This window comes from Castor canadensis, chromosome X (genome assembly GCF_047511655.1).
Source record: "Castor canadensis chromosome X, mCasCan1.hap1v2, whole genome shotgun sequence".
NCBI classification, from domain to species: Eukaryota; Metazoa; Chordata; class Mammalia; order Rodentia; family Castoridae; genus Castor; species Castor canadensis.
In genome coordinates this window covers 120,937,554-120,954,378 of record NC_133405.1, presented here as the reverse complement: position 1 = coordinate 120,954,378, position 16,825 = coordinate 120,937,554, and the positions used below count along the sequence as shown (strand labels likewise).

At 36.9% G+C, this 16,825-nt stretch overlaps 1 protein-coding gene across 4 annotated transcripts in view; it reads left to right on the top strand.

Moving 5' to 3' along the window:
* Positions 1-16,825, top strand: part of Pola1 (DNA polymerase alpha 1, catalytic subunit) — a 283,414-nt gene that overhangs the window by 176,820 nt on the left and 89,769 nt on the right. For all 4 annotated transcript variants that reach the window (XM_020188477.2, XM_020188474.2, XM_074063672.1 and 1 more), the window contains one exon: positions 9,837-9,953. In XM_020188477.2, the coding sequence (XP_020044066.1) occupies positions 9,837-9,953 (117 nt within the window). The remainder of the gene's footprint in view (positions 1-9,836; positions 9,954-16,825) is intronic.

The window sequence follows — 16,825 nt, the reverse complement described above, 5'->3', positions numbered from 1 at the left end:
ATGGGGGATGTTTGTTCTCCAAGCTGAAAAAATTTGTCTGGGGTGGGGGAGATAGTGGTAGTGGTATAGAGAGAGGCGGGTGGAGAGACGAAGTCAGGGCTGTTTGTTGAATATACTGTTAAGGACTGTTACCATCCTAATTAATCAAGTTAGAAATTACAGCTGTAGTCGGTTTCCCCCCAATTCTTGTTATCAATTTTCTTCTCTTTTGAGACAAAGCAAATATAAATTTTGTGTTCATTTGTCATTCGTTCTTTGACTTCAGCATCTCTGAAAATAACAATGTAGCACAAAAGCCCAGTATTTACCTAGTTGTAATGTGGGTTGCCATGGTGTTTTGCAAATTATTGCAATTATGTTCACCATGCGAGTCGCCCTTGGTAACTGGCGAAAAAACTGATAATCCTGTTTTGAACAAAAGGTCAAATTGCTGAATAGAAAGTCTTGATTAACTAAAAGATGTACAAAGTGGAATTATTTCCTACCATTCAGAAATAGTTCTTGATCGGGTTTGGGGGAGGGGGTGAGTAAGTACATCTGATTACTGAAGTACAAAGCATTGAAAGGATGTTGTCTTGAGCCTTTCATGTAGTCTTAATGGTGGCTTTTTTGTCAAATTTACCCATTTGCGGCATTGAAAGAGGCAGCTGCATTTAAGCTGGAGAGACGGTGCTTTTTCAAGAGTTCAGTACATGGAAAGTTCTCAGCAGTATCTGCAGTTTACCAGTAGCCCCTGGTCTATTAAAACTGATGTGCCGCATTTGAGCCCATTGCTCTCAGTACTTGTGAACCCCTCTGGCTGATGATCTAATAAAGTGCTCTTAGTGGACAATCTCTGATCAGCTACTTAAAAAGGAGGCTGGGGGAGGGGGCAGGAAGGAGAAGCCTCACAGGCAGTCAGACTTGGTGTAGGCCAGAAAAGAAGAGGAGAGTGGCTAAACCAAATGGGCTGTCACGATGAAGGTCTGTGCTGAGGCATTTGCCATGGGGTTCGAGTTTGTGTGTCCCAAGTCCCCCAAACTATGATCACATTTTTTTTTCTAGGAAGAAATCTTAATTTTATTTAAAGTTAAATAAGAGACGATTAGGAGTGTCTTTTTGAAATACTAAAATCCACCTTGCATTTGTTTTTTAAATTAGAGGCATCCAGAAAATATATAATCCTATGCTTATGTAAAATCCCAAAGTTTCCCATGTTATAGCCAAAGATCAGATAGATTTCATCTCTTCTGAATCTGGCAGAGCATCTGGGGGGAGTAAATTTCTTTTTTGTAATGACCACCTGAGAAATCAATTCTCAAAACTTTTGAGAGTGTGTGAAAGTGGCATGAAAGCAAAGCAAACCTTAACAAGTTTGTGGGTTTACATTCTGCATCACCTAGCAACCCCCTGGCTCAGCCAGATCTCTTGTCTACCCTTAGTTCTGTTTACAGACTATTCAAACGGCCCTTCGAAACCATGAAAGATATTCAGTTTCATTAGTACCATTCTCAAGGAGAAAATAATTAAAGTTAAATGAACAAACATTGCCTGGTGATGGTTTGAACTACATACTGATTTTAAGATGCCCTTTTAGGCAACTGCATAGATAATTTAGCTTTATGATTCGTGGTTTGGTACCCAAAAGCATATCACATTAAGCCATACTAGCAAAAACTAGCCTATCAACCAACAAACAAAAAATAAAAATTACTTTTAGTTGGACTTGGGCAAAGAAAAATGCTTCTGGTAAGGGACTGAGCATGACCTCCTTACTGAATTTTTTTAAGTTTGATTCTTACCCCAGGGACATCAGAGTTGATCTGTGTGCACACTGAAAAAAAGGCAGGAGAGAAGGCATGGGGAACGAGGCACTGCTCTTTAAAACTGATTTATTACTTACCTTCAGAGACTGTGCATTTTATTGAGTGGCTTAATTTAAGAAATGATTCTAATACTACAAGTACATGCCCTGGCACTTTTTATTTAAGAACTGCTTATGTGATTAAGTTGACCTATTTTTGAAATTTTAGCTTTAGCAGGAAAAATTTTTAAAGACCAATTTTTTTTTCATGTGCCCTTTTTTTCCATAAGCATAGTCCCTGAAAATTCATCTTGGCAGCAACCAAACATGTGCTATAGCTCAGAATATTTTTCAGATGTGTAAGTGATTTCCTTATGTTGAAAGCTATTGGCAAAACTGTCTCTTTTCTCATTGATAAGCTTTCTGATTTTAAAAGCAATGTATTTTTGTAGAAAATTTAGAAAATACAGAAACAGAAGAAAAAACCACCTAGAGATAACCAGCACTGGCATTTTAGAGTAGTTCCTTCCAGTCTTTTTTTATTTCTGTGTACATATTGGTGAAATTGAGCTTTGAGCTCGTTTCTGAAGTTTGTTATCAGGAGTACATAGCTAAGGTGGTGGGGCTTTTTGGTTTTTTTTTTTTTAAGAGTGAAGACTTGAGAGGCAGGAATGGTGATGAAAGTAATAAACAATTTTTTCTTAGAGGTTTCATCACTAAAATATTAATATAGGCACCAGAGTAGCCATTTTACCATCTCATTCCATTTGATTCTTTCCTACTTTTCCTTGTTGAAATGACTATTTGCCTTAACTGACACATCCATTTATAACCATTCATGTTGGAAAGTTGGACATTCATCGCAGTTGGAATATTGCATCCCCAAGTCACTTGTAGCTTCATATGGGGGAAAAGTCTTTTATGAAAGGATTTGTAATACAATAGAGATGAATGGAATGTAAAGAGGAAAATGCTTTCAGTTTCTCATATAAAGTGAAAGCAGGGTGGCTATGAAATGTTGTATTCTTATTATTTGTATTTTGTTAGATCTCTAACATCCACATGGCTGGGTTGCATGAGCTCTTTGTGCTTTGTTGACAGTTGACAGACAAAGCAAAATTATTCCTGAAGCAAGGTACTGTGTACTTAGTTGTGACCTTTTATAGCCTAAGAATGTAGCTTGCTTTTGAGTTGGATGAATAGGGAGAGTATTTTATAGAATAGGCTTGAATATACTAAAAGAGGTTTTTAGCTGCCCATACAGAAAGATACATGTCCTCCACTGAACTTTTTCCCCCCAAAATGTAATTTTCCATATAAAGTCATTTTAAGTATATTTTCCCCAGTTGCTTGCATAGAGACAATTTTAACTGTTCTAGTATTGTCCTACAGTGGTAAAATACAATTGCTGGTAATTGTTGGCTTTTTTTGCTCACAGTACAGCAGGAGAAGATGGCTTACATGGGGCTCTTTAATGTACCACAGGTACATCTTCTGATGTTCAAGCACTGATTGCAAATTAAAATAGCAGGACTGTGGTATTGAATTTGATGCAAGGCAAAAACAGACCAAGTTGCTAATTTATCATGTAATATACAATTGCTGAAGTTGGAATTTCTCCACTTGTGGTGCTATTCTGTGTGTTTAAATGAGGACCACTGTTTGCATCTAACCTATCATAACAGTTTGGGAGTGCTCCATTATCCTTTCAGCAAACTGATGGCAGTCTGGTCCTTGCACAAATGATAAGATCAATAAGTTTCAAATAACTTGGATGAAATGACATGACTGCTCATTTAAAGAGATGTCTGACTTAAAAAATCAATTTTAATAATTTTTAAAATTCTTACATTGACCAACAAGGCACTTTCCACTTCTGTTTTGTTTGATAATTTTGTTTAAAATATTTTTGTATTAACTTTCTTGAAGAGTTAGTTTATATATTTTTTTTCCTGATTCACTGGTAACTCTCTGAGACTTAATGATTATTCTTTGACATGCCAGCATGCTGCAGTGTAGAAGATTTAACTTTAAAAGCAAAATTATGTTCCTGTTAAAACTTCCCCTGGAGATCTTAGGGAAATTTTCTCCCAGTTTTGGGTGCAAATGTGGGTCAGAAAGCAATTTGTTTTTTGATATTTCTGGAAATCCCAAATCACAACATGTCATTCTTCAAAAGCAGCTGTGGGCCCATACTGTGCACTATCTATAAGAAGACCCATTTTTTCTTTTAAAACTGGGGATAATTCTGTGACAGAAAAAATGTGCCTGCAAGGGAACTCCAAAACATTTATAAATGCTTCCCAGTGAAAAGAGAGTCTAACGCTGAGTGCATATAGTTTAGGGAGAGGGGTGGTTAATGGCCATTAATAAAAACTAATAATGATATGATGAATTCTGAAAGAGCACGGGTGCTAGCAGACCTCGCCCTGTGACCCTGTCCCTGCACTCCTGGAGAGCTGTTGTGATTTAGACTGACTCATACGTCATGGCAGAACTGCGTCATCTCTTAAAATCTCTATGAGTCCTAAAATGCCACATTGCTATCTATTCTGCCATCTATAACTTCCTATTAAGTATATTTTTATCAGGAAAAAATTCAAGTTTCCCTCATGTTGACAACATAGCTGCAGTATTTTGCAGTCAAATGAAAAAACAGCTTCACTTAATCTTATCATTTAACCATTATTGAACTTTGCCATTTTGTAATAACACCCCCTCTGCAAAATAACCAGGCTCTTTCCTGGATAAAGTAGTGCACTTTAATGGTGACCTGTCAGCTCTTGCTCCATGATGAATTTACTGAACACTTTTGTCTGTTTTCTTATTTGATCCTCTGAACAACCCTAAGGGGTTAAATGTATCACCTCCTGTTTTACAGATGAGGAAACTGAGGCTCAGAGAGGTTTGGTAGGTTTGTGTCTTACATGAAATTGCCCACTAATAAACACAGTGCAGTTTTTCATGACCTCAGTTTTGTAGTCTTCATTGAGCATGAAACTTTGTGCTAGAAAGTAGGGAAGGCACTAGTAAATCCAAAGCAGTTCATTCCCCATGGACAGACCAGTTAGGGAGGTAAAACAATATGACTGAGAGACAGTGAAAAACAGTGTGTGTTCAGTTTCAGATGGCATAGAGGGAGAAGTCACTGTGGATTTGGAAATTCACAGAAGAAAGGAACTGATATTCAAGGAATGAGATTCTGTGGCATAAGCAGTGATCAGGAGGTGAAAATAGTCAAAACCTAGTGGGGAAGAGTGACAAAACCAGTCCGATGAGATAAAGAGTTTGTGTTGAGAGTGATGAGAAGGGGGAAGGGGGGGGTACAGGATGAGGTTGTAAAGATTTTAAAGCCAAACCAGCAAGTTTGTTCTTAATTTTCTGTGGAAGGAGGGTTATCTATTGGAGGACAGGATGGGGAGCCCTGGGAACCCATTCTTGGCAACTCTTTGCATTGGATGTGGGAAAGAATGCTGGGCTTGAGTGAGGTTGAGGTTTATGGGGCTGTAGATGAAAGAGCAGTGGACAGAATTGGTAACTGGGAATGAGAGCAGAAGGACCCACCAAATGTTTGACTCAAAAGAGTGTAAGAGCTACTGTGAATATTTTTCTCCTGGGATTGTAGACCCAACCCTTATTTTTCATAAACTTGCTCCTTTGTATTTTTATTTTATTGCGTCTATTTACTCATTTATTCAAAAAATTTTTTGAGGGCCTCCTATGTACCACACTTCCCAGTCTGGATGATTTCTGCATGTGCACCTCCTAAAAATACAAATGTACACAAATGAGTAACAGTTTGTGTTGAAGGTGCAACTACCAGGAACACCTCAGTTACAAGTGGAAATTGATCCCTTTTTAGCATGTACAGACAAAAACCATTTTAGTTGAGGCCTCAGAAATATAATTTAGCAATCAAAACCAATCAGTATTTGACACAACTTCGTACACAACGATTTTAAGGAATTAGTGATGCTGAGATTAAAGCAACAGGTGATAGAGCGTTGCGTGTGTTGGTAAATGTTTGTTTTGCTATTGGACAGGCTGGCTTTACCTCTTTTAAACCTTTTACTTATAAACATGGTTAAGCTAGGCAACTGAAAACTTAAGGACCTTATTCCTGTTGGTTGTAACAATTTGCATGTGGCATTACATAAAAATGACATTCATGTTGGCAGATGTTCTTACAGGATGTCCTAGAGGCTTTTCTTATAATCTAAACCATTCTATAGCTTGGGCTTCCATGGAAGCTATTCCTTAAAAAATTCTTCATTGACTTGTCAGTATAGCCTTGGGCTTTACATGTTTTCTCCAAGTGGGAAGTGGAAATAAGTTTAGTTTCGTCATTGTAAGTGATAATTCAAAATAAACTTATACAAAATTGGTATTTTCATTTGTTTTATTTCTATCACCCACAAGAGGCAAAATTCACTGTGAGATCTTGCAATTTAAGATTTGCTCCGTCATGGAATACTTTCAAAGACTTGGTATATTTACTTTTAATAATACAAATGTTGCTTGAAAATTAGGTTTAGCATAGTTGGTTAACAGTTGTTGAGGGAACAAAGGGTTAACTGAAATGCAGTAGACAAAATTGAATTGAAGCAAAGCATATATCGAATACAATTAGGACCTATTTCCCTTATAGAAGAGTTTTGTTTAAAATGAGCCATGACCAAAAGCTTAATTATCAAAATAAAACAAGAAGCATAAAGAGTTACAGGCTTCTGATATTTTTCTTCCAGCACCAGTTCCCTTCACACAGTTATCAGCATGTTTAATTTCCATGCATAATAGCTCTAGTTATTGTTGTCATTTGTAAAGGGAGATTAACAGATAGTAAGTACAAACAAACCCAAATAAGCACTGAATAGAGAGGTGACAAAGGAAAAAAGACCTCTTTAATGTTAATTATAACTGAAGAAAGTCTAGACAAATTATATTATCTTTTTTCTATATGATTTGAAAGGACATTTAGTTAGTAACTCTGTCAGAGATAGAGTTCGGGTGTTTGCTTTTATAAACAGGTGAAATGACAACTTAGCATCTCCCTAGTTGGCAGCTCACCCAGTGAGTTGTGAAGTTATATTACATTGATGAGATTAAGTTTCAAAAACATCAGAAAAGCTTTTTGGACACTATTATTTTTTAAATTAAAAATAAGTTAAATTTCTTGGGCTAGGCATTCTGGTACACATCTGTAATCCCAGCACTCAGGAAGCAGAGGCAGGAGGATGTCGAATTTGAGTTCAGACTGGGCTACATAGTGTGAACTCATCTCAAAGAACAAAATCATGATGTGTTACCTGTGTACTTGCTTTTTAAAAAAAAATTTGTTTAAAATTGAATGAATTGTGGCTATAACTGGCAATGTAACTAATTGCGTATTTCAAAGCATATAAGGCCTCAAATAACCAGTAAAATTTAAAAAACCCAGAAGGATGATAAAGAAGTGGTCTAGTTCTATATGTTTCATACATAGTTTGCTTAAATTCTACTGTTTTTGTTGCTAATATGCCTAAATGAGTACTCATAGTGTTTATAAGCTACATTTTAAGTTTAATACCTGTTGCTGCTGAAAGCTCTACTATTCCATGCTCTATTCTCCGTGTCTGAACAGACTAAACCAAGGTTTGTTTTGTTCTTGTTTTTGTTTTGCAATGCTAGGCATGGAACCCAAGGCCTCACATGTACTAGGCAAGCACTCTACCACTAAGCTACACCCCCAAACCCTGTTTTGTTAATTCTGAGGGGGCCAATTGTGAACCGTACTTCTGACCTAATAGCATTTTTGAAGAAAACATAAATGTGTCATTAATCTATACATGTCAATTGGAAATGCACCTAAATTTCAGAAATATTAAAATATAAGTACCTCTTCAAATTAAAAAATGTGGTTAATAAGTACTACAAAGTAAAATGAACAGTTGAACAGTTCCCTATGAGTCAGAACCAGTAATTTTATTTTTGGCGGGGCTGGAGTTTGAACTCAGAGCTTTGCACTTGCAAAGCAGGCACTCTACCACTTGAGCCATGACTCCAGGCCATTTTTCTCTGGTTATCTTGGAGATGGGATCTTACAAACTATTTACCCACACTGGCCTCAAACCATGATCTTCCCAATCTCCGCCTCTCAACTAGCTAGGATTACAGGCGTGAGCCACTTGCACCCTGCTGAACCATTGATTCTGGCTCATGATCTTTTATTGTGATGTAATAGTTTGTCTCAGATATGATGCCATCCTTTCTGTATTGTTTAGCATTTATAGTTGGCACAACACAACTTGGATAAAGTACAAATGCTAAGCAATAGTGAATTGCTTTTAGGTGGTACGGACCACCTATAATTGTTTAGATTATAATTTCCTGATATTCTGTGCCTGTTGCCCCTTTGCCTAATTCCCCATAATATTTAATCGTGCATATATTAGAAGTTTCAGAAGGGCCCAATGATATTCTCCACCTGAAAATTTCAAATTAAAATTTAAAATAGTTTAGCCTATTGAATGTATGTAGGAATGAAACTTCCTATGAATGTATTGACTAGATGAATATTATATTCTTTTAAGGTACCATTTTTAGTCAGAAAGTTCTACAATGAACTTTTGCTTTGTGTTAAAGAAAGCCTTAAATGGAGCTGAAAGAACTGATTCTTGGTGCTTTCCCTTGTTTGGTTGTAGCTACTTCCGAGAAGATTCTGTTCACAGCAAAGAGGTTAAGCAGCACAGCAGTGAGTGAGGGCATCTCTCAGTTGTGAATTAACACTGCATGGAGATATTACTATGTAGCAGGCTAAAGTACCTAACTTAAGCAACATTTGTGTATATACTCTTCTTATCAAGGGAGTAAAGACAGTCTGCTCAGGCTGGAAGCAGGGACTGAGATTATACACGTTATTGGTCCCTTCTTAACCATATCACAGCATAGCTGTTTCTGGCCTCTATTCTTTGTTCTTTCTGCCTAACTTGTCTTTCTTCCCTTCCAAATCTGCTCATTCTTCAAGTTCAGAAATTGCCACCTCTCAAAATGCTCCAAGACTTACAGAGTCAGATCTTTACTTCCAGCCCTGCAGGTAGGGATGCCATGAAACAAGTGAGCATATCTTGCTCACTTTTTATGCCCCAGCACCTCACCCTGCACTTGCCTTGTGCTCAGTATGCTTCTGTAACAACATGTGCAGCAACAAAACCCACAGGCTCTGGTGCCTTAATATGAACTTTGCCCAACTCCACTTGTGATGTCTTGTCTTCCTTGCTTACAGATATGTTTTACAATAAATACAATGTTGATTCAGGGTAATAGATATATTGTATCACATCTCTATGAAAAAACTCAAAAGAACCAGAAAGGAGAGTAACTGAAGACGGAAAGGGTGAAAAGGGTTCTGAAGGACAGAGCCTAGACAATGGCTATTTCAAACCTGTGGAAAATAGTGATCATTTGAAATTGTCCTTAAAAACTCAGCAGCCAGTTTTATGCCTCCAGGGAACACATATAGAAGAATCTGTTTTAATTTTAAATGAAATAATTATTTGTATTCATTAAATGTTTCTTTTATGCAAAAAATAGTTGTAAGCACTTTATGTGTGTTACATCATTGCAATGATTCTATTAGGTAAATACTGTTGTCATACCCATTTTACAGAAAAGGAAACTGAGAACAGCAGTTAAGTAACCAGGCAACAGTCACTCAGTTACTGGGAAGGTCATTCATTTCTATGCATTACACTTGATGTAATGATCTTTTACACTGGTTTACATTCTGAATGTAATAGAAGTTTTTATTGGGACAATGTGATATTTTTGAGTGAGGAGATGCATATCTTTTTTCAAAAGGGATAACATCTCATGTGATCTCTCTCTCTCTCTCTCTCAACGAATTTCTTAACTTGTCCAGAGAGAAAGGCAGCTAGAGCTATTACAGAATCTCTAAGGACAATTTGAATAAAATGAGTTTACCTTAATAACAAGGGTTTCTTTATTTCTTTGTTTATTTATTTTTATTTGTCAATGATAATGATAAGATTGAAGTTTTCTTTCTTTGTCTCTTCAGGGCTGGTTAATATGTGAGGAGCCAACATGTCGCAATCGAACTCGGCACCTTCCCCTTCAGTTCTCTCGAAATGGGCCTCTTTGTCCAGCCTGCATGAAAGCTATACTTAGACCAGAGGTAACAGTCTCATAATGCTAAAGAACTATGAACGAGAGGGTGGAGGATTGTTTGCCCATCTCTTAGCTTTGGGACATGGATGTTATGTATTTGTCCTGTGGAGACACTACTACCATGTGCATATATTTTCTTTATCCAGACTTCAAGAAGATGCATGCTTTTTTTTCATGTTTTTGAGCAATACTGTACTTACATTTAAAAGAGAAACTGGTTAGTTCTCATATGAGCTACTCAGATTTCTTTGGTTGCAACTTCATAATTCTAGAAGAAGAGATGCTATTCCTTTTTAGAAACTGCTAATATCTTTATACTTGATCAGAAACCCTCCCCCCTTTTTTGGTCTGTTAGTGGCATTCAGTTGTTTATAATAGCTGCATAGATCACTAGTTCTCAAGCTTTTTTCAACCTTAATATATACATCAGAGAGATAACGCATACTGCCATTAGTGACTCCCAACTGGGGAAGGTAGCGTTTGGAAACACCTCCCTAGTAATTAAGATGCCTTTCCTCTCTTATTCCCTTTGAGCATCATTGACCCAAGCATCATTTCCCAAACTGTGGTGAGAAGAATGTTTGCAGGTTTTCCTAGCAGAGAGGATTTTTATGATCAAGTACCATCTAGCAAATGCTGAGCTAGGCAAATTTAAACAAGTTTATTGCAAATCTTCTCAGAACCTGTAATATGATAATGTGTAGTCTTCTTCACCAGTACAGGATTGTAATGTGCTTCGCTTTAAATTCATCTAGGCCAAGGATTTGTAAGGTTTTTGGTGAGAGGGTGAAACTTGGGAAGCTGTTATTTACTTATATTTTTAATGTAGATGCAGAATTCTATAACCAAGTTTGGACCCAAAATATTTTTACCTGCATTGACACACAGGCTGATTTTGGTGAAAATATTTTATCGTGTGTGTTGTGTATTCTCTTGTTCTTTTGCATATCCAAATATGTATTTTTTTAGTGGTTGTAGTCACAATGGAAATATATTTTTGTATTTTATTTTTTGTCAACCATTTTCTGTGTTTGTACTTCATTTATACTACCAAAAGTTCTACACACAGCCAGGTGCCAGTCACTCCTGCCTGTAATCCCAGCTACTTGGGAGTCAGTTATCAGGAAGATCACAGTTCAAGGTTGGCCCAGGCAAAAAGTGAGACCCAATCTAAAAATAGCCAACACAAAAAAGCACTTAAGGAATGGCTCAAGTGGTAGAGCACCTGCTTAGCAAGCATGAGGCCCTGAGTTCAAACCCCAATACTGCCCAAAAAAATCCTGCACACAGTTTAACCATACTTCCTGTTGGACGATTTAGACTACTTTTCAATATATCTTTACTGGAAATTTTCCTATGAATATTTTCCTGCTTAAATGATTTTTTCTTTATTTGAATTATTTCTTTAGGATAAATTCTTACCAACTTTACATATTAAAAAGCCTAAGTACAATCTAATGATGATTCATATTGTCAAATTGCTTTCCTAATGAGTTATCCTTGTTTATATTGTACACCAGTACTTTATGTGAGTATATCAGTTTTACCATAGCCTTTCCAGCATTTGGACATTACCATTGATTTATTTTCAACTAATTGGATAAATCTTAAATGTTCCTTCCCTTACTTTTTATACCTTTAATAATTAGCAAAGTAGAATTATTTTTTAATGTGTAATGTGAGAATTAGCTGTTGTAGTGAATTCTTTTTACGTCAGTCTCATCTCAAGACTTGCATCAGCAAGAGCAAAAAGAAAACATAAGCGTATATATTTAGTGTGACTCATCAATCCAGTTGTAGGCTCTAGGGGAATCACCTTGCTTCGTGAATTGATGCTGCCTTTGAGACTTAAAATATCCAACTCAAGTTCAATGAAAATTGAATTACTTCTTAGAAAGTCAGTCAGTTTTATGATTCCATTCTCGGTAGGAGAATGTAAAAGAAAAATGCATAGTTATTAGATTACTATGATTCTCATAAACATTGATAATGTTGCTGATAGAGGTTTAATATATCAGGTTATCTTTCTCTATGATGGATTACCCTTTTTTAATGAGTGAAACAACACAGGCATTTTATCCTTGTCCTTCTCAAAACTATGACATTTTAGGCAGATGTTTACCAAAGTTATTAGCTACTCTTCCAGGGAGAAACTTTCATGGATGAGCTGCTTAGGACATGAGCCTCTGGAATAACTCAGTTTCAGAACATCCTGGTTAGTGACATGGTCCTTAGCTGTTCTTCACAGGGGACTTGATAATGGGGCTGAGGTCACTCTTCAGTATTCCATTTGAATTGCTAGTGATGGAGAGTGAATTTTCTAAATTCTATTTGTGATGTTCCTGTAGGAGGGAAAAACACACATCTTTCTAGAGATACTTCTAGAAAAGCTCCAAAACAGTTGTTCAGTGGACATAATCATTGTAATTACTGTAGATTTTTCCAGAATATCTAATTTACAAGATTATACTCATCTGGCTCTTAAGCTGTCAGTTGCCTAGTCTCAAACATACTTTACTTTAATTTAATAGTTATTTATTAAATACCTACAACATCCCAGGCACTTTGCTAGGTGCTGGGGATATATTAATGAACAGGGCATTTCCTTGTTTATGAGTGGGTGAATGGATAAAGAAAATGTGGCATATGTACACAATGAAGTATTATTTGGCCATAAAAAGCAGTGAAATTATATCATTTGCAAGAAAATGGATGCAACTGTAGATCATCATGTTGAACAAAATAAGCAAGACTCAGAAAGGCAAATGTTGCATGTTTTCTCTCATGCAGAATGTAGACTTTAAAAAAACACATGAAATTAGAAGGAGGACTATTTGGAAAAGGATGGGAGGGCATGAAAGGGCAACAGGGAGTGAATATGGTCAGAGTACATTGTGCCATGTAAAAAATCTCACTATGAAACCCATTATTTTATATAATTAACATATACTAAGTTAAGAGTTTTTAAAACTGCTTTAACTAGGTTGTATAAATTTGATTATCTATGAGCATTTGGAAATGTCTTTTTGGACAAACCACCATACATTCTTAGTAGTAGGCTAGTGGGGACCTTAAATATGCTGATCAAGTTTGCAATGGTAAACCACTACCTAGCCTCTTAATTTCTATATAATAAATCTACTGTCATTTAGTCCTGGGTTGCAGTTGACTTATTGTTCTCCAGAATTGACTTGGAATATGAAAGCTGGCTATCCTTCTGGCTCATGGTTGTCAGAGCTATAAGAAAATAGCTGGGACAGTTTTGTTCCCAGGGCTTTAGGTGTGCTCCATCTCGCTTCTCAGATAATTTTAAGTACTTATTTAGGGATGGAAGTGTGGCTCAAGTGGTAGGGCACCTGCCTAGCAAGCACAAGGCCTTGGGTTCAAACCCAGATACTTCCAAAAAATGTTTTTTAATTATTTATCAGTAAAATATTTTAGGCTCATGGGAATTTGGTGGTATACACGTTACTGCTTATTAAAAAATATTTTGAGTATTGTCTGCCATATAGGAAGTGCCTTTAAAATTAGGATTGAAAAGTTTGATGCATGTGAAGTTATAAGTAATGTGATTCTTTTTCATACTGGTGATAGAGCTAGACTTACCCAAAGACCTGGTTATGGCTTTTTAATGTGACCAAATGTGTATGGACATGTGTATACACATACTTGTATTGAATCAATAATTCACATTCACAGAACCATAAGGGATTCTGTGAGTCACCAAAAATAAAGCTTTAGTTTTTACTTTCATTGCAGAACTAAAATTTCAAACAAGGTTAAACTTTTTTTCTCATTCTTGATGTGGAGATGAAAAAGTGTCTACTTTTAGAAATACTTTGTGAAGTTGGACAGTGCATGGGGTGTGAACATTACAGTGGCACCCTTTGTTCCATTGTGTACTCAACTAAATTTCCTAAAGGCCACTTTTGAGGAATGCAATAAAATGACTACTGGTCCTACTTTGGGACACCCCTACCTAGGGTTTTGCACATCATCCTCTATTGTAAAAATGCTAAAATCTTATACCATACATGACTTCTGTTCTTCCAGGAAAAGGGGAAATTATGAACTTATAACCATGTGTTACTATTTCAGAATGGCTGTAGCTGAACATTTACTGATTTAATGAGTAAGTTAGGGATGGTGGAAATGTTGCCAAGCTCTGGGGCAGTATCTTGTTTTTCATAAGAAGAGGATATGAAAATAATTGTGTTCTCCAGAGGCAGTAAGCATGAATTGTGCAGAAAAAGAACCTTAGCAAGGAGTCTTAAAACATCTGTATCAAGTCATTAGTAATTCTCCTGTAGAGAAAGGGTTTTACCATAAAGGGTCTTTTAAGAGTTCTTTGTGATTTTTTTGGTGTGCTTGTTTGACTCAAGGAAATGGCTAAATTGTATACACAGTTTATCTTACCACCACTAGCTTTCTTTTTCAATATATTTTTTATGCTTTCATTTCTACTGATACAATATTCACAGAACACAATCAACCACTTAAAAGTAAACAGTGCCATGGCGTTAGTACATTCATAATGTTGTACAACCATCGCCTCTGTCCAGTTCCAAAACCATTTCATCACCCCAGAAAGCACACCCCACACCCTCTAAGCAGTTATTATCCATTCTCCCCTTCTTCAAGCTCCTGAAAACTGCAAATCTACATTGTTTCTATGGATTTACCTAGTCTGAATATTTCATATAGGCTAGGCGCTGGTGGATCACAGTTCAGAACTAGCTGGGCAAATACCCAGCACAAAAAGGGGCTGACGGAGTAGCTCAAGCAGTTAGAGCGCCTGCCTAGCAAATACCAGTACTGCCAAAAAAATTCACATAACTAGAATTATATGATATGTGACCTTTTGTGTCTGGCTTCTTTTACCTAGCATAATGTCCATCCATGTTGTAACATGTATCAGTTTTCAGTGTTTTTTTGGTCAAATAATATTCCATTGCACAGATACACTGTAATGTACTTACTTACCAATTCATCTGTTGATGGACATTTGAGTTGCTTCTTTTTTCTTAGCATCTAATATAGTCTTAACTAATCATTTCTTATGAGTTTATTTTTGTATTTTTATGGCAGTGCTGGGGGTTTGAACTCAGGGGCTTAACCCTCTAGGCAGGTACTCTACCCCCAAAGACACACCTTCCAGTCCTTTTTTGCTTTTAGTTGTTTTTCAGGTAAAGTCTCAAGTTTTTGCCCAGGGCCAGCCTCAGGCCACTATCCTCCTACTTACAATCTCCTGTGTAACTAGGATCATAGGCTTGCAGCTTTTGGATTGTGTCAGTGTACATTTAAAATGTACACTTCATTAGGTTAGAAATGTCTTGCATTTTGCCTGAAGTCATGTCCTGTGATTGAACTCATTTGTCCTACTCTAGCAAAACAGTACTATATAAAGCTGGGCTGATCCCTTCCTCTGCCTTTGTCTTTACTGAGCACTTAGTCAGCACCTGTTCTTTGTCCATTATATGAGTTTGTATCCTGATAAACTAAGGGACCCAAAATGGTATACAGTAGTACTTCAGGTACTCTTACTAGTGCTAGTACAGAACAGCATTTACCTGCCAGCACCACTTTTTCTATTGGGAGTTGCATTAACTTTCTTGGCACCCATATCCATGGTGTTTTTTATTTTGAGCATTCTGTATACTAAAATATATAAATTGTTTTGCATATGCAAATGCTGAACTGTATCCTATCATGTTTTCTTAGACTCAAATGTCTTATTTAGACCTAAGTGTCAGACTCCATTAGTAGTATATTAACAAAGCACCACAAACTAGGTGACTTTTTATTCTATTATTCTGGAGGTCAGAAGTCTAAAGTCTTGGTAGCATCAATGTCATTCTTCTTCTGAAATGTACTTGTAGAGGAGAATCCTTTCTTGCCTCTTCTACCATCTCCTAATCCTTGGTGCTCCTTGGCTTATAGATTCATCAGTCCAGTCTCAGCTTCTGTTGTCACATGGCCTTCTCCATGTGTCTCTGTCTCTTCTCTTCTTACAAGGCTACCAGTCATACTGGATTAGAACTCACACTAATTCAGTCATGTTACCTTGATTTCATCTTCAAAGACCATAATAAAACCACAGTCACAGGTACTGAAGATTAGGACTTGAACATATGTTTTGGGGGACATACTTGTATCAATAACATGTAGGAATTACATTGATCTGAAGGTAATGGAAACCTTAGAAAGAATAGACATTTTATTCTCTATCTAAGAAACATTAACTTTTTTGAAACGTAACAAATCTAGGTGTGGGCTGTCCAGGATTGCTCTTGTAGTTCTTCAGTGTCATCAGGGGCACAGGCTCTTCCTGCCCTTCTCTCTTCTGTCATCAGGAGTACCAAGCTTCAATCCTCAAGGTCACAACATGGTCTGAGAAGGCTGCACAGGCTCCTTCAAGCCATGGCAGGGTAGAAAATGAAGAGAAGGCTAAAGGGACAAAAGGGTGTGTCTCCCAGCCAAGTTAGTTATTTTAAGCAACCTTCCTAGGAGTCCCACCCAACACTCCTTACATTTCATGAGCCAGAAATTAACCACAGGGATAGAATTGCTTTTTGTTACTAAAGAGGAAGAGCAGACTGGGTACTGGGGGCCAACTAACACTCTATGCAATGGAGACCTTCCTGTGAACTCCGAAATCTCCCCTTGCTGGCTTCAGACCATTACTGTCCAATTGTGGATTTCTTGGATCCTGATTCTGCTGTGCATGCAGCGTTTTGACTTCTACGGTTTTGATGCTGTGATTAGCCTCTTCTCTTTTATCTTATCTAAAATATTGATTAAAATGTTGAAGTGTATTTATGTACATTCTAATGGATAGGTAGTGTTTTCTTCCAGGTGGACACTGCTCCATTAATTAGC